We start from the raw sequence: 18,233 nt of genomic DNA on the forward strand, positions 1-18,233 counted from the left end.
CAAAGCCAGGAGCCTGGAACTCCATCTGGGTCTCCCGTATGTGTGGTAGGGACCAAGTACTTAAACTGTCATCTGCTGGATTGTAAGTAGAGGAGCTAGGACACAAACTAGGCATTCCGATACGGGATGCACACATCCCAAGCAGTGATTTAACTGTTGCAAATACCAACTTCCTTGTTTTCTTATAGTGAGTAATAAATTTAAGATGCTTTTTAATGTACATAATGTATTAGTATACTAGTACATGTATATAATTTATTCATTGATGTACAGACTCCGTAGGTGTATGTTCATTTTCATTTTATTGAGTGGTGTGCCCTTGAAGGGGGACCACCAATTTAGTGCAACGTGCACCAAAGGAGTGCAACTGGGGGGAAGGGTCTCTGCCCTGAACTCGAGGCTGATAGGTAGCTTCTTGGATCATTTTGCTCATCTTATTTTTTCGTTGTTGTTTTTCAATAGCAAGGAAGACTTTATTCAAGACTGTTACAATAGGGATCAAGACATTTGCAATAGAGGAGAGACACTGAATTAAACGCCTTGAGCATTGACTTTACCAAGTTTAACATGGATATATAATACTTGTCCTTGTTCATAACAGTTTCACTGAACTCTGGAGAGGGAAACAAGGGCTACAGTGGTGTCAACTCTGCAAGCCTCCAAGGGTCTGTGTCCAGCCACTGTTCATGTCTGTTCTGCTCCCCACATCTGAGAAGCATGCTTATCGCATGGGGAGCTCATCCTTCTCCAAGACAATCATTCCTCTCTTAGTTAAAGCTCTGATTACTCCTAAAGGATTCTTAAAGAAAAGGTGACAAAACACTTCCTTAAATGCACTACTCCCCTACACCACCCCGAAACTACCTACCACCCTGACTCCAGTTTCCTCCCCTTGGACATGGAAAAGGCGCAGATGAATATGTCGGCTGGGAAATGGCCCGTTTACAATACAGCTACGCTGCTACATGAGACATAACTTTGGGTTCGTTCTTCTCTTCTGTCCTTCTGTCCTCTTTCCTCTCCTCCCATCTCCTCTTCTCTCCATCTCTTCTCTCCTCCCCTCATCTCTCCTCTCCTCCTATTTCCTTTCTCTTTCTCTTCTTCCTTTTCTTTTTTTCTCCTCCCCTCCTTCCATCCCACTATCTCCCCAGGGATTATGTTCTCTTCCATTCAATTCCCCCTTGGGAATCTCCCTGACCCCAAGATTACATTAGAGCCCAAAGGAAACTCGAGTATATTAAGAAGAGGTAAAAAAGAGCATTGGGGGGCCGGTGCTGTGGCACAGTGGGTTAACACCCTGGCATGAAGCGCCGGCATCCCATATGGGCGCCGGTTCGAGACCCGGCTGCTCCACTTCTAATCCAGCTCTCTGCTATGGCCTGGGAATGCAGTAGAGGCTGGCCCAAGTCCTTGGGCCCCTGTACCCACGTGGGAGACCCAGATGAAGCTCCTGTCTCCTAGTTTTGGGTCTGCGCAGCTCCAGCCATTGCGGCCATTTGGGGAGTGAAGCAGCAGATGGAAGACCTCTCTTTCTCTGCCTCTCCTCTCTCTGTAACTCTGACTTTCAAATAAATAAATCAATCTTTTTTAATAAAAGAGAGCATTGGAGTTATTTAGCCTAGAGAAAACAGCAAAAGATGACTGTAATCTGTTATATGCTTAAAGATAATGGATGGATGTGCACTGAAAGCCGAAAGTTCTCCATTTTCAGAGCAACAGCTCAAAGAGAGATAAGCTTCCATTCTCTGGATTATAGTCATATTACAAGTCAGCTAATAGCTGCCTCACATTTCTTCAGAAAAATTCTTGGTGTTATTCTCAGGAGAAAATAAATCTGATGTCTAATATTATGGTCAAATCTTATTAGGTAGGATTCTAATTTAAACGCAGACAATGTGCCAGGTACCCTAGAGACCATTTAGTTTACTTAGTTTTCTGGTTCACCTCACTCTTATTCATTTAGTGCACATTTAGATTGTAATGGAGGTTTAAAAGTATTGTTTTTCAACAATTCCTGTGGACTTCAGTAGAGGATTATGGACAAATAAAAGCTGAAATGTTGAACCCTTAAAAATAAACAAAGTGCCTATATTTTAATAAAAGACATACATTTTTGTGGGCAAAGATTTCCCATTGAGTGCTGCAGCCAGCTCCTTCTACTTACCAATGGCCTCTTTGACATACTAATATTGTTATGGGGAATGTCTTTTGACCTTTCCAATATTTACATAAGAAAAATGAAGTACATTTGCTTTTCAAAGAAGTGGGAAATAATTGTCTTGAGTCCAGTATTATCAGAGTGAATGTGTTGGTCTATGGAAGGATGATTCATACTAAGTGTATAAAAGGGAATCTTCCCTCTCTCATTCATGAGAAATTGGAAATAAGAGACACATATGCAAGTAACTTATTAATAATCAAGCGGAAAGAACGGGCCATTAAGGAAGGAGGTACCTTTCTCTGAAAGAAGGAGAGAACTTCCACTTTGACTGTGGCCTTGTCTAAATAAGATCAGAGTTGGCAAACTCAAAAGGCTTCCATAGCCTTGGCAACTCATGACAAGAGCCTAGGGTGATTACTGATGCCATAAACAAGAGTGTCAATTGTTAAATCAACAACAGGAGTCACTGTGCACTTACTCCCCATGTAGGATCTCTGTCCTTAATGTGTTGTACTATGCGAATTAACGGTCTAACTAGTACTCAAACAGTACTTTATACTTTGTGTTTCTGTGTGGGTGCAAACTGTTGAAATCTTTGCTTAGTATATACTAAATTGATCTTCTGTATATAAAGATAATTGAAAATGAATCTTTATGTGAATGGGATGGGAGAGGGAGTGGCAGATGGGATGGTTGTGGGTGGGAGGGAGGTTATGGGGGGAAAAAGCCACTGTAATCCAAAAACTGTACTTTGGAAATTTATATTTATTACATAAATGTTTAAAAAATAATCAATTAGCAAGTATTTGCTGAGCCTCTCCTTTAAAATAAAGGGTATGCAGAACAAGGGACTTGAGGCAGTTTTAGTGATACCAAAAGACAAGACAAGGATATAAAGTGTCTGACCTCAGAAAACTTATGAAAAAAGGCAGATAGAAAAGATATACCCATACAAAGCTTGCAAAGAATTCAAGATAGTAAGCATAAAATGAGAAAAGTTGATAATTGCCATAAAAGTCAGGTTGGAATAAAGAACAGGAATATCCGAGACTTAGTAGATTGGTCAGCAAAAGCTTTGTCAAGGTGATAATTCAGTTGGAATTTGGAAGGACTGGATTCAGACAAACGGAGATTCTAGCATTAGGCACGAAGGAAGGAGGAAAATAGGAAAGGAATGGAAAATTTAGGAATGGAGCATAGATGAGTCTATCTCTTGAGTACAACTGAGAGTTGACAGCTTGTTCTTCCGGAAGGCAGTAAGTGGGGCTGATCTATGCAAAATGATCCTGACAATAAATCTGGTGATAGCTTCAAATGGTCATCATATCTAATGTTCTAGATAATGTTCTTTTGTGGGCAAAGAACAGTAGCCACTTAGACTAACTAAAGTGAAAAGGGGATGAAAGAACTTGAGATTTTTATAACAGGAGATCTCTTGTACATTTAAATGTAGTTCATGGGCCAGAAGCCAAGGACTTTCTTAGGATCTGAGGCTGCTTCATCTCAGGTTTTCCTCTTATGGCTGCCTCATTCTCTTTCTCTCAATTCATCTACTCTGCTTTTTCATCTCAGACATGATTAAAATGTGGCCTCCATGATCACTTCCTTGATATCCAAATCTTTTATTTCTGACATAAGTTATTGAATAACTACACTCGCTCTGTTTCCAGGCTAAATGCTGAAGAGAATTATTTAGTAGCTTGCAGGCCATTCATTTGAACGGTTTATGTTGCATACCAACTCCTGTCCAATCAACCATCACTCCTAAACAGCAACAGAGGTATCTGCCTGCTTTGGGAGCTCTGGGCAGAGCACTGTAAGTCAAAAGAAGAAACAGGCTAGGGGGCCAGTGCTGCTATAACAGAAAAAGTCACCACTTGCGATGCCAGCATCCCATATGAGCACCAGTTTGAGTCCCAGATGCTCTACTTCCAGTCCAGCTCCATGCTAATAAGCAGTGGAACATGGCCCAAGTACTTGGGCCCCTGCACCCATGTGGGAGACCTGGAAGAAGCTTCTGGTTCCTGGCTCCTGGCTTCAGATTGGCCCAGCTCTGGTCATCGCAGCCATTTGGAGAGTGAACTAGTAGATGGAAGATCTCCTTCTCTCTCTCTCTCCACCCCCCACCCCCAATTCTGCATTTCAAATAAATAAATCTTTACAAAAAGAAGGAAGAAGGGAGGAGAAGAAGAAAGGAAGGGAGGGAGGAAGGAAAGAAGGAAGGAAGAGAGGGAGGGAGGAAGAGGCTAATATGTTTCATGCTCTATACAATCATTAGACTGGTGGCAAGGAACATCTGATATGTTCTAAATATGTCCAAGAATCCTCTTGGAAAGATTTATACAAACTTTATTTTAAAAAGAGAGACAGAGAGAGAGCTGTGCTATCCTGAAAAGCATTGGTTGTAAACTGGTTTTTTTACTCTATCACCTCTTAAAATCTCTGAGCTTCAGTTTTCTACTTATAGAACAAAGATGATCATGTCTACCTGTTGGGGTTGTTTGGAACATAAATGATATCATCTAGATATCGATTCTCTGCCTGGCACAAAAAAAAAAGAGCTTAGTACACAGGATTTCTTTGATATGTAATGAATAGTTCATATCAGAAAATTATTTGCAATGTAATTTTAATTGTGCAAATAATATATGAATATATCAATATTTCAATGCAAATCCTAGATGTATTACTTCACTGGCAAATATTTTAGCATGTCTTTAATAAAGTATCTTAAGGAACATATAACCACAATATCATTATCATAGACAATATATTAATTCCTTGATATTACCAATTTTCTTCAACAGTCTTGAAAAAATTTTTTATGGTTGTTGGAGTTAGATGAAAAATTCTAAAGGGGTCCACATATTTCATTGGGTTTATATATCTTATACATCTCAGACTGTAACTGTTCTTCCTTGTTATTCTGTGCGTATTTGTTGAAAAAAATAGAGTCATAATTCCTGTAGAATTTCTAATTTAGAATATGGCGGGTTGCGTCCTCAAAGCATCATATAACTGGTTCCTCTATCCTCACATTTTCTGAAAACTGGTACATAAATCTAGAAGCTTAATTAGATTTACATTCAAATAATTTTTTAGTGAAACTAAAGAAGAAATGTTCCTATACTATTTCCTATGTTTTAAAAGCTGTGAATTTGGAATAGTTCCCATAGCATTTTGCACACAGGAACACAAGATTCCCTAAAAGGATGGAGGTAAGCCATTCACTCCAGTTTTTGACTCATACATGAGGGAATCATCTTTATTCAGAGATTCTGTGGTACTTATAACTGTTATCTGCCAAAAAATACAGATAGAAGTCATAATTACTATTTTATCTCTAATAAATTTATTAGCAGTATGTTTAGCTATATGCATCCTTTGTGGAGGGTGTTCACATATATCAATTAAGAATATAAATTTGTTGCCTTCATTCTAAGCTAGTATTAAAAATGTTTGAAATGGCTAATGAATAGAGAAAAAATTAGGGGAAAATATAACTTTCTTTAAAATTTTTATTTTTTATAATTGCTTAAAATGAAAGCAAACCTGAGTACATTGAAGCAGGACTGTGGTGTTTTTCAAGAGTGTTAGGGTTTGGGTGTGTTCAATAAACGATAGCCTTGTGCTCCTTACCTGAGTTGAGAACAGAGAGTCTGTGACAAAAATCAGATAATGGCAAAAACAATTGCTCTCAGGTCCACTTCCGCCTTCAAGCTGTGGTCGTGCTCTCTCCTGTGCAGTTCCTGCCCACTGAGTGAGCCAGGGAAGAACTGAAGTCACACTATTCTTGGGGCAGCCCTGGCCAATGACTAAGCAAGGTGGTGGGACAAGTGGCTGATTATGTCCATCCAGGGCAGGGCTCTCCCACTGGTCAATCTTTGATCCCAGGCTTCCCACTGGGCTGGTGTAAAGTGACCAGCCGTCCTACTTTGCTGAGAGTGAGGGTTTTCCTGAGATACAAGGCTTTCAGTGCTAAAACTAGAAAATTTCTAGGCAAACTAGGGTGGTTTGGTAACCCAAGCTATTGTATAGCTCGGCAAGTCTGCCTGGAGGCCAGAGAGCTTACTCTGGCTTATCCTGCTTCCTTGCCTTTTTTCCTTTCACAAGCATTACTTCGGACTTCATCTCAGTGTCTGCTTCCCAGAGCCCACAACCCAAGACAGGGGCATGAACAGTTCATAAACCAAGAAAGACCCTAAGTCTTCAAGAGAAGACAAGACTGAAAGAATGTCGCAGGGTAAGGGAAAGATTAATTTGACAATTATAGGGAACCTCCTGGGTATAACTTTTCAGTGGGCCACTCATTTTGCATTCTTTGAAAGAGAGAAGAGGCATATTTAAAATACTCAATGACTTAGGATCCTTATACCATATTTTTTTAAAAAAATTCTTTAATTTTTAGATTAACATGAAATACTTGCATATTTTTCTGGGTTACAGTACAATAGTTCAAAGATATAGGACATTAACCAATCATATCAGGCAATTAGCCCTTCCATTTCCTTGACTGTGGGCCCTGGTTACCCTGCTATTCTGTGGAACACCAGAACCAATTACCTTCACCCAGGTGTTTTGGCTCCCACTATCCAACCTCCCTCATCTCCTCACCCTTCCTAGCCTCTAGTAATCAATATTCTAGATTCATATTGACTACACACACACACACACACACACACTTAAACTTCTACATATGAGAGAAAACATGTGTTTTTTTTTTTTTTAATATGTGGCATTTATCTTCCTGTATCTGGCTTATTTCATTTAACACAGTGGTCCACTCAATGTTATACAGTCATTAAAAAAAGAATTAAACCTTGACATTTGCAGCAAAATGAATGGAATTAAACTATATTTTAATGCTCAAAATGAAGATTTTGCCTCAAAATAGCACGTTTTCATGTCCCTCTAAACAGCAACATGCTTTGTTATTAATTTCTATAATTTAAGAAGAAAAATTAAAGGAGCTTTAGCTTTTCTGAGAAATATTCTTTTTTTCTTTGTCAGGCAGAGTTAAACAGTGAGAGAGAGACAGAGATAGAGTTATAGACAGTGAGAGAGACAGAGAGAAAGGTCTTCCTTCCATTGGTTCACCCCCCTAATGGCTGCTACAGCCAGCGCTGTGCCGATCCGAAGCCAGGAGCCAGGGGCTTCCTCCAGGTCTCCCATGTGGGTGCAGGGACCCAAGCACTTGAGCCATCCTCCACTGCTATCCCAGGCCACAGCACAGAGCTGGACTGGAAGAGGAGCAACTGGGACTAGAACCTGGGGTGCTGACACCGCAGGTAGAGGATTAGCCAAGTGAGCCACGGCGCTGGCCCTCTGAGAAATATTCTTAAAATCAGGGGCCAGCGCTGTGGCATAGTGGGTAAAGCCACCGCCTGCAATGCCGGTATCCCATATGGGCGCCAGTTTGAGTCCTGGCCACTCCACTTCCAATCCAGCTCTCTGCTATGGCCAGGGTAAGCAGCAGAAGATGGCTCAAGTCCTTGGGCCCCTGCACCCACATGGGAGACCTGGAGGAAGGTGCTGGCTCCTGGGTTTGGATGGGTGCAGCTCCAGCTGTTGTGGCTAATTCGGGAGTGAACCATCGGATGAAAGGCCTCTCTCTCTCTGCCTCTCAAATAAATAAATAAATTTTAAAGAAAAATCATGAGATTTTGAATTGTACAAGATGGTGACTATGGTTAATAACAATGTTTTATACTGCTGAAAATGACTAGGAAAATAGATTAAGATTTTTATTTATAAGATTGATTTTTAAGTGTTCTCACCCTCCCAAAAAAATAGTAGGTTCATATGTGAGGTAATACATATGCTAATTAACCCAATCTAGCCATTCCACAATGTATATCTATTTCAAAACATCATGCTATATGCAATAAATATAATTTTGTTGATTTAAAAATAAATTTTTCTTTAAAAATGCATCTGAACTGATGAACATGAGCAGAATGTTATTGCTGGAGAGAAGGGAAGGCATCCTTGAGAGTCCAGCTGGGGGAAGGCTAGTAACATGGTTGGGGTGTGAAATTTAAGGAGGCATTCACTGTCACGATAGTGAGTTCAGAGTCTGCTTACACGAACCTGAGAGTGAGCATCTCTCTAAATATTGCACCCCAGTTAATTGACTTGCCTCACTCTAGTCCTGGCCCTGGCATCCATAATAAAATTTGGCAACTGATGTAGAATATTCTCTTTCCTGTCCCAGGTACAAAGCCATTGTCCGGCCAATGGATATCCAGGCATCTCACGCCTTGATGAAGATCTGCCTCAAAGCTGCCTTGATATGGGTGGTGTCCATGCTGCTGGCCATCCCAGAGGCTGTGTTTTCCGACCTCCATCCCTTCCATGAGGAAAGCACCAACCAGACCTTCATTAGCTGTGCCCCGTATCCACACTCGAATGAGCTGCACCCCAAAATCCACTCCATGGCCTCTTTCTTGGTCTTCTACATCATCCCACTGTCAATCATCTCTGTCTATTACTACTTCATTGCCAAAAATTTGATCCAGAGTGCTTACAATCTTCCTGTGGAAGGGAATATCCATGTCAGGAAGCAGGTAGGTGCTCAGGGTCAAATTAATTTCCTCCCTCAGAGTTGGGTCTCTTGCATTTCTGTTGGATTCCACTGACGAGTACAGTATTTAGGTGCCCGTGTTACTTGATTCTGCAAGTAAAGGAGGTAGGTGAACCGTGGCCAGATGCTAAATGCAAACTCCTACTCATGGCAGCCTGAGAATTCAGATGTTCTTTATAATTTTATTCCCTTGTTAATTTATTCCTAGGAAGGTATTGAGAACCTGAAAAGTTTTGAGTGTGGGTTTCTTTCTGAGAAATATCTCAGAAAGTATGGTTGCTATTTTAATTTTAAAAAATAAAGCACTGATGCTCATAGGGATGTGACTTCTTTAAATTCCAAAGAGATTGGTTAGCAAAAGGAGGGTTACACATGGAGACAATGCAGAAGGGGTGGAAAAACAATGCCAGATGAAGAAAAAGAAGTAGTCTGATTAAGAGAGGCTTACACTAATCTGAGCTCAAGTCCAGGCTTCATGACTTACTCACTTGCCCTCTCTGAGCCCCCATTTTCTAATTTATGATATAAGTTAAAAGCCCCCACATTGTAAGGCTAGTAGAGGATTACAAGAGAGAGAGCAGGAGAGGAGAGGAGAGGAGAGCTAGCGAGCAAAATATACATATGTAAAGTTTGGACTTCAAGGCATGTAAAATGCCCTCTACAGATGTTAGACTCCCTCTCCCACCTTCCATAAGCCCCCATAATTGCATCCTGGAGGTACAAATGGTAGAAACTGGCAGCTCTGGCATTCCCATCTTTGCCGGTTCTTGCTTTCTAGCCCAGATGTAGATCGAGTGGTATTTATGATGAGAAAGGCAGAAAGACTTCCCCCCATCTCATTTAAACTCATCCTTTAGAGTTGTCCCTTCCTGCCTTAATCATTGGGGAAGAATGGCAGTCCTCAGTGAAACTGTCTCCATACTTGGAAGAATTCTCAGTGCCAAACATCTACAGCACTCCAAATTCTTCAATGAAAAACATGTTTCTCCTTAGGGTAGCAGAAGGAATTGGGAGCCAAAGGAGATGCTTATTCTACGCTTATCCTATTTCAATCAAAGAACCTTAGATTCTATTTGTACAATACAGTCAAGAAATAACTTTTGATTAACACATAATAATCATAACTATAATAATAATAAGTTGTCCTGGTTTGGCCAATGAAGAAAAACCAAGCTGGCTGCTTTGCTGAGTATCAGAAGGAATCAGCCATTCTTAACGTGGTGCAGAGGGAGCCATGAAGTTGCCTGGCTGATAAACTGCACCGATGCTCTCCTGAGGAAAAAGAGGGCACTTACTAGAATTTCATTGTGCAATCCATTCAAGCATGTAATCAACTTTGTTTAAAGATCTATTCTCAGCAGCATTTTCTAACTCTATTCTACCCCGTGGGTTTCTGCTTCCTGGCTCATCCATCTCTATGTTTCTCACCCTTTTTTCTCTCCTTTCCTGTGTTTCTGTTGCTCTTCTCTCATTTTATTGCAATCTCTCTTATCCTCTCTTACTTTCTTTTTCTGTGCTGTTGTGAACTCATCTGTTTCCCTGTTTTCCCCTGCCTCTTGCTGTCTGAATCTTTCTCTCTCTGCCTTCTGTGACACCGACCCTTGGTCCATCTGTCTGTCTCCGTGTGACTCTCTCCTTAGATCGAATCCCGGAAACGACTTGCCAAGACAGTCCTGGTGTTTGTGGGCCTCTTTGCCTTCTGCTGGCTCCCCAACCATGTCATCTACCTGTACCGCTCCTACCACTACTCTAAGGTGGATACTTCCATGCTCCACTTTGTCACCAGCATCTGTGCCCGCCTCTTGGCCTTCACCAACTCCTGTGTGAACCCCTTTGCCCTCTACCTGCTGAGCAAGAGTTTCAGGAAACAGTTCAACACCCAGCTCCTCTGTTGCCGGCCTGGCCTGATGACCCGATCCCACAGCACGGGCAGAAGTACCACTTGCATGACCTCCTTCAAGAGCACCAACCCCTCTGTGGCCACCTTCAGCCTTATCAACGGGAACATCTGCCATGAGGGGTATGTTTAGACTGACCCTTGACCTTGCCCTCCTTGGGACTCCTGATTTTGCCTTATTGCTGGTCAGGAACCCTCAAGTCTGTTTAAGTATACCTTCCAAAGATGCTTAACAAGGCTTATGAGTGGTGTAGGTAGCTGGGGGAGAGGCCCAAACGGATCGTTATTAGTTTCTAACTAAAGCCATTGAGGTTTACAGTTTTCCATTTCAACCTGTGACTGTTTCTTCTGATGTAAAGAAAACCTTTCATTTTCTAGAAAGGTAAGAAACAGGAAACTATTATTTTAAGTATCAAGCCCTGATATACAGGTAAGACCAATTAAATCATAGAAACTATATGAAGAGCCAGATTTAGATAGCAGAGAAATCATACACTGAGTGTCTACCTTGTGAAATACTTTACCTTGTCCTTTTCCTTCTTTAAGCAGAAGCTAGTAATTTAAATACATGCCTTGACTCCTTTTCTCAAGAACATCTATAATACACAAACCAAGGAGCAAGTTTTCTTGACACTCTTAACATGAATACTTAATCCTCCATGTATGAGGGACAGTCTCCAAACTGATAGGGCTGAAAGTCAGTTTAAAATAAAACAAACGCCTCAAATTTAGAAGATGTTACTGAGGACATAGGGGAAACACTCAATACATACTTTAAGGTCAAATACAAGCAAAAATTAAGATCCTTGTGTGGCTATGGAGTAGTATGTCTCCCTTTAAACTCTCACTGGATGGAAATCCTGATTGCTGTTATACAATTTTAATTGTCCATGGTGCAATTTTACCATAGAGAACTCTTGGGGAGAAAAAAAAAATCATACTATCAATTTGTGAAATATTTATACATGCTCAATATGAGTATACCATACATATATAAATATTTATACATGCTCAATACTCATTGAGTATTCAATACTTTCAATAGTATTCATAGCTTCAATACTCATTGAGCATGTATAAATATTTCTATATGTATGGTAGTTGTTTTTGGTATACACATTTTGCACCAAGTGCTTTTACTTCAACTTGGCTGTCTTAGTCTCAACATTCCTGCAGTTGTTTCAGTGTAAGAAGGAATCATATCTGTTTACATTTAACATGTGCTTCCCCCAAAGTTTGTGGGAGGGAATGAATACAATTTCAGTAACACATATTTCTGTCCCAATTACTCACAGGGAATTTGCAAAGGGCTTAACGTTATAAACTGATAGAAAAACACCCACACAGAATTTAAAAAATATCCCACAGAGCGAAAAAGACTGGACTGAAATCATTTTCTTACTTCAAGTGAGTAAAATTGGCTCTGAAAAGATTTGACCATCTTATTTTAAAAACCTTGAACCCGGTTTTTCTTTTCTTTTCTTTTTCTTTCTTTCTTTCTTTTTTTTTTTTTTTTTTTGACAGGCAGAGTTAGACAGTGAGAGCGAGAGAGACAGAGAGAAAGATCTTCCCTCTGTTGGTTCACTCCCCAAATGGCCTCTACCACCAGAGCTACGCTGATCCGAAGCCAGGAGCCAGGTGCTTCTCCTGGTCTCCCATGCGGGTGCAGGGGCCCAAGCACTTGGGCCATCCTCCACTGCCTTCCTGGGCCACAGCAGAAAGCTGGACTGGAAGAGGAGCAACCGGGACAGAATCTGGTGCCCCAACTGGGACTAGAACCCGGTGTGCCGGCGCCGCAGAGGATTAGCCAAGTAAGCTGCAGCGCCGGCCCAAACCCAGTTTTTCTTGAGTTGAAGGCCAATTCTGACAGACTGCAAACATGTTAACCCACTTCAATAAATCTGAATGCTACAAATGTGCCGTAATGTGTATCCCTTTTAGCCTAAGACCATTTTAAGTCAATTTTTCTCCAGGTGAAACAGAAAAACTCAGCTCTCTTGCACATGGCACATATGAAAAGATTTTTGTCTCTTGATTCCAGGAAGTGCTGTCTACAGAGCTTCAGGAGTTAGCGCCAAAGCAGTTGTAAAGATCTGTGTTTACTGTTGTATTAGCTGGAGCTAAGCCTCTTTGCTTCTGCTTGCTACACACTCTTATGTATGCTGCACACCTGCTTTCCTGGTAGTCCATACTTACATTGCACAGTCTGAAAAGCCAGGCAAATAGTGTAGTCAAAGGAACCAAGGTTCCTCACTTGACATCCCAACTTTGCCTTTTGCTTTATTACCTTGGCTATCAATTTCCCTTCTCTAGACTCGCTTTTTTCATCTCCAGGATGAGAAGACAGCACTAACAGCCCCTTGATTGCTAAAATTCCCTGAGCTTCCTCATCAACTTTAGTTCCATCCCTAAAGCATTTATGTGGCCCATTTTCTCAGCTACCCACTTTTGCTACCTTTGCAACAACTTCTGCTGCCTTTGAAAATCTTTCACCCACTTTTCTATACTCATGTTCCTATGTGCGGCATGAAATGACATTAATTCTTCTGTTGCTTCTTTTGGAATAATTTTCGTGAATGATATTCCATGAGCTTGCTATGTTTGGGAATTACAGCTACAAGAGACATAGGAAAACATATTGCTCAATTTCCTCATTATACAAACAGTGCTCTCCCTATTTACCCTTCTTCAAACTCCAGACCCCTGTTATCTTGAGCTACTGTTCCACAAATTTGCCCTTGGCTTTCTTCAAAGCCCCTGAATGTAATTCTGCATAATCTTCCTCGAGCAGTTTGGGAGTAGGGCTCTTCAGGTCTGTTTCAGTTAACTTTGTGGCATAGTGGTCTGCTTCCAAGCTTCTGGACAAAGAGCCTGAGGTCTAGGTAGAGCTGTGTGTTCTCATGCAAATCTTGCTAGCTCTTTGAGATTCTAAATAGAAGAGCTGGAGGAGGCCTCCGCCCTGCCTTACTCAAACACTGGTGAAACTAGCTTGCAAATCAACTAATGGGTTGACTCAGGCCTCCTCACTAGAAAGGAGTTGGGGCACTGTTCTAGAAAAGTCAAATGTTTATTCCACCTCAGTAACCCAAAACCACGTGAGAGAGATGCAAGCCCCCTCGTGGGGTTGGAGCTGAGACATCTTATGCCTGGCTTCTAAAGATAATCACGTTTAGCGCTTATGTTTTTGGCAAGGGAAAAAAAATCAATTTTTGCTGTGGAAAACCATCTGTGTTTATTCAATTGACAGACACTACCTTTCAATCTATCTTAAATTGAGCCTCCCTGAGGCAGGCAGCTCAACAGTGATAGATTAAGCAATAAACAAAGCCGCCTTCCCACCAACGACTGCTGCTGGCAAGGAAGGTGCAGCTGCTGCTGGGAGTAATATTCCACAGCAAGATGATCCTCCCTGCAAAGCACAAGGCCCCTCCCTGGTGTAGATTTTATGATTCCCCATAAATGCAGGGGGCAAATCCTGTTCCTCTGGCGGCTCTACTTGCCCACTGAACCTGGCCTTCTGCCTCATTAACAAGCTCTGGATTTCCCTCTTCACCCCACAAACAATTTGGTTTCATCTTGGAGGATGGAGAACCCTGAGGTAAATAAACTGTTTAAAGGCTGCTGCAGATGAACCAAGCTCATGTTGCTATGAAAATGCACACTGAATAGAAATAAATGGACTTGACTGTAGCACATGGACACACTTGGGTTGTAAAGTCCTCCTTTATGCCAAAAGAAGCAGTTGGTTATTGGTTTCAGCCTCTTTTCCGCACATCAAATGGCCTCTGGCAATAGAGATTAGCTTTGTTTGGGGACTACACATTGAATGGCATCCTTATCTGTGGACTAAAGGCTGGCTAAATCACTTTTTTCCAGAAGTGAGACAGAAACAGTTGCCCTGGGAAGCTGACTATATGAGAGTTGAATAACATCCCTGTGTATCCCGGGGAGATGGGAGGGCTGTAAACTTGCCTGCCATTTCTGCCCTTCACACCCACACTAGGAGGGAGCTGTTGTTAGAGAGTAGATGATTAGTCCTGGGCTTCTGGGAGGCATGGAGCACATTTTGCAAATGTGTCTAATTTTCGGTTGCATTTTTATGAAGTGGATTAACAGCTGAAAACAAAGGAATCCTTCACTCCCGTGGAATCAAGCTTTGGGTGCGCTAATCAACGAAATGAAGCCTTCACAAGCTCAACTTCATTCTGTACCTAAATGGTCATTTCTCTCAGCCCCTACCTGGAACCCTTCCAACGACTTGATATCGAGTATTCTCTTTCTATAATTTTGACCTTCAAAGACATCCTTTGTTAGGTGAGGGGGGATGGGGACAAGCATTAACTGCAGCTGAATAAACCCAGAGCAATCAACGAACAGCACACTGACAACAGACTTCTCTTCTGTGAAACCTCATATTGGAAGTGTATTCAGTGTAATTCATCTACATTTTTTTTAAATTCAGTGTTGCACATATATTAAATTTAAGAGCCCTTGGGTTAGAGTATTGGGTGGCCATGATTAATTTTTAAAGTACTTTGCATTTACCAAGTGTTCATGGTCAATAAAGCACTTTTATAGTCATTACCTCATCTAATCCAAGCCTATCCTGCTGGCCAAAGAGCTGCTTTATATCCTCTATTATGGAAATTTAAAAATACTAAATTCACTTAACTAATGGCCATCTACCATTAGATTAAAAGGCCCATGGCACCATGAGGCTGAAACATGAAACTGTCAATATTGGATCATATATGACTTACACAAAGGCGATTTCATCTGGTTCAACTTAATCTGATTTCATTTTGTTCTGACATGAATTAACCATGGTTCATTCTCATGGTCTGTTCTGTGACACTGAAGAACAATGCCAATCATCACTTCCCCGGTTTGTAGGATATCCTGTTACCCCCAAAGTGAGTGTTTAACTTGGCACTAGGGAGTAAACAGGATCACTGAGCCCCAGGAGAGCCGTATTAGAGAGGACAACATTCCATGTCACAATGAAGGGGGAGGCTAAGACAAGAAGCCATGATCATGGGGAGCAAATCATAGGCCATGAATACACTGTTTTTGTCTAAAACCTGAATGTAGTCTTGTGGCCCTGGCAGTGCTGGGTAGGAAAGGCTGGGTTTCACCAATGATGTGCCAAATGCAGTGCTAAGCACATAAAGCCTTGGCTCAGACAATTACTTAGTGATCCTAAGATCACATAAGACAGCTGAATAGCAGAATGTAAATATGGACCTGGATCTCTCTTAAGTCCACGCGCATTTCACTGCTAAGCATGCCTTCCCAAATCCAACCTGTGTTGAGAAACAAAGTTCATAGCACCTAACAGAAAGCTTCATTCCTTTCTCTAGAATTTGTCCAAAATCTGAACGAGTGATGACGTCAAACAATTTTCCCAAAGAACATCAAAGCACACGAGTTAAGGACCTATTGAGGGCAGAGGCTAAGAGTGAGCGAGCACAGAGTGAGTGAGCAGGGAAGTCCCTTAGTTCCAGTTGCCTGCACCCTTATTCCTACCCCCATGCACAGACACAATTTAGCTGGAATTAGAAGCCCCAGGAAGAATTTCCCACTTGGTTCTGTAACTCATTGAAGAGAGAAAAAATTTGGTGAAAGACCAAGTCAGGTTTGGAAATTTATATTCATTAAATAAAAGTTAAAAAAAAAAAAGAAAAAAAAAAGACCAAGTCAGGGAGACAACCCAAGAGAGAACAGTCAATCTAGGCATCCTCCTTTTAATCAAGATTAGTCAGGGAAAAAAGTGTCAGGAAGAAATGGAACCATGTACACCTCCCACTTCTCTCACAAAATGGTAAGATATGATCATGGATGATTTCCTGGGGTCCTGGGGTCCAGGCTGCATGGGTAGACTCAAGTAGAAAAATATTTCCTGGACTAAGGGGTCAGGGAAGGAGCTAAAGTACAGACTTGGGGATCTGAGTGCATAGTCCTAGGTGCTCTGCTAAACACAGACATCACTGACTCTCTGCCCTCTCGGAACTCACACAATTCTAGAAAATACTATTTACTCCCTCCTCCCCCATTTAAAATTCACTCTCACAGTCATATAATGACATGAAAGGACTCTCATAATTTTATGATCTTTTAACAGAAACATTTTAACACACAGCAAAGCCTCATTCATCCAAGACCTCATTAGCTCCCAGACAAGCTGGACTATTTTGGTAGAACTCAGGACTTTCAACGTTTAAGGCACATTATATAATCTGGGCCTGTTGTGATTCCAAATTTTTTATCACTTTGTTTTGATTTTAGCTACTGACATTGACAACACACGTACAACATTAAGAAAGGAAGACTGATTTTCTTTAAAGTTTTTTTTCCGTAATCTGGACTTTATTGATTCAAGCATGATCATTTTTTTTGCATTCAGGTCAGCAGGGTTTTGGGTAATGAAATTTGTTGAAACAGTCAATTCAGGGAGTTGTAAAAAAGTACAAGGCACAAACTTTCATGTCATTTTATGTTTTGTTTTAAATATTACTCATATTTTGTAAATTGTAATTGTACTTGTTATTATTAACTATAAATATTTATTGCATTGAAAAATGTACTCTGTGTTAAATAACTCAGAACAAATTCCAGATTTGGTATTTAGAGTAAATAATGTCACGGCTTGACTCTGCCTAGACTCCTTGGACAAATGAATTATTTACTGGAAATTCACAATATTAATATGAATGATTTAGATCCTCTTAAAAGTTCAGACTCAACTGTGTGACCATGTGAAGCTCTATAAAGTGTGCTCTTTGATTGAATTTTATTTTTTCAAGAACTGCTTTCACTGCTTTTATCACATTGTATGTGATCTGTATGACATTAAGTCAAATCCAGTGTAATAAGCTGAATGTTCAAGTTGTAGAAGAGGTGAGTTTCATTCCTTAATATAATAAAGCATAACATATGAAATGGACAGATGCATGTATCCAATGTTCAATAAAAAATCACTGTTGCACAAATGCAGTCTGTGGCTGTGCGCCCCTCAGTTCCTTAATTCCTTGAACCACCTACCACAGAATCAGCCAGGCTGCTTGTTGCAAAATGCAGATTCCTTATTGACTTGGAACATCTAGAGGTGTGGCCAAAAAATCTGTGCTTTACAATAAGTACTCCAGGTGATTCCTCAGAACTAGAGTTTTATTCAAATTTTAAAACTGTGTATGTATTTACCTTTTGAATAAACCATTCTCATGGCTCAAAAATCAAAAGCATAAAAGTATCTGGTGAAGGGCCGGCGCCGCGGCTCACTAGGCTAATCCTCCGCCTAGCGGTGCCGGCACACCGGGTTCTAGTCCCGGTCGGGGCACCGGATTCTGTCCCGGTTGCCCCTCTTCCAGGCCAGCTCTCTGCTATGGCCAGGGAGTGCAGTGGAGGATGGCCCAAGTGCTTGGGCCCTGCACCCCATGGGAGACCAGGATAAGTACCTGGCTCCTGCCATCGGATCAGTGCGGTGCGCCGGCCGCAGCGTGCTGGCTGCAGCGGCCATTGGAGGGTGAACCAACAGCAAACTCTGCCTGTCAAAAAATAAAAAAAAATATTTAAAAAAAAAGTATCTGGTGAAA

The 18,233-nt window shown here is 41.2% G+C and overlaps 1 protein-coding gene across 2 annotated transcripts in view; it reads left to right on the plus strand.

The window, feature by feature from the left end:
* GRPR (gastrin releasing peptide receptor) overlaps positions 1-17,582 on the plus strand; it is a 47,426-nt gene extending 29,844 nt beyond the window's left edge. The window contains exons 2-4 of one of the 2 annotated variants that reach the window (XM_051827626.3): positions 8,376-8,727; positions 10,385-10,764; positions 14,747-17,582. In XM_051827626.3, coding sequence (XP_051683586.1) covers positions 8,376-8,727; positions 10,385-10,764; positions 14,747-14,810 — 796 coding nt within the window. In that variant the 3' untranslated portion in view covers positions 14,811-17,582. Of the gene's footprint in view, positions 1-8,375; positions 8,728-10,384; positions 10,775-14,746 lie in introns of those variants that run through there. The other variant, XM_002719900.6, reaches the window with a different exon arrangement.
* The last annotated feature ends 651 nt before the right edge of the window (positions 17,583-18,233 follow it).

This window comes from Oryctolagus cuniculus, chromosome X (genome assembly GCF_051225735.1).
Source record: "Oryctolagus cuniculus isolate XC-2025 breed Fujian yellow rabbit chromosome X, ASM5122573v1, whole genome shotgun sequence".
Lineage (NCBI taxonomy): Eukaryota > Metazoa > Chordata > Mammalia > Lagomorpha > Leporidae > Oryctolagus > Oryctolagus cuniculus.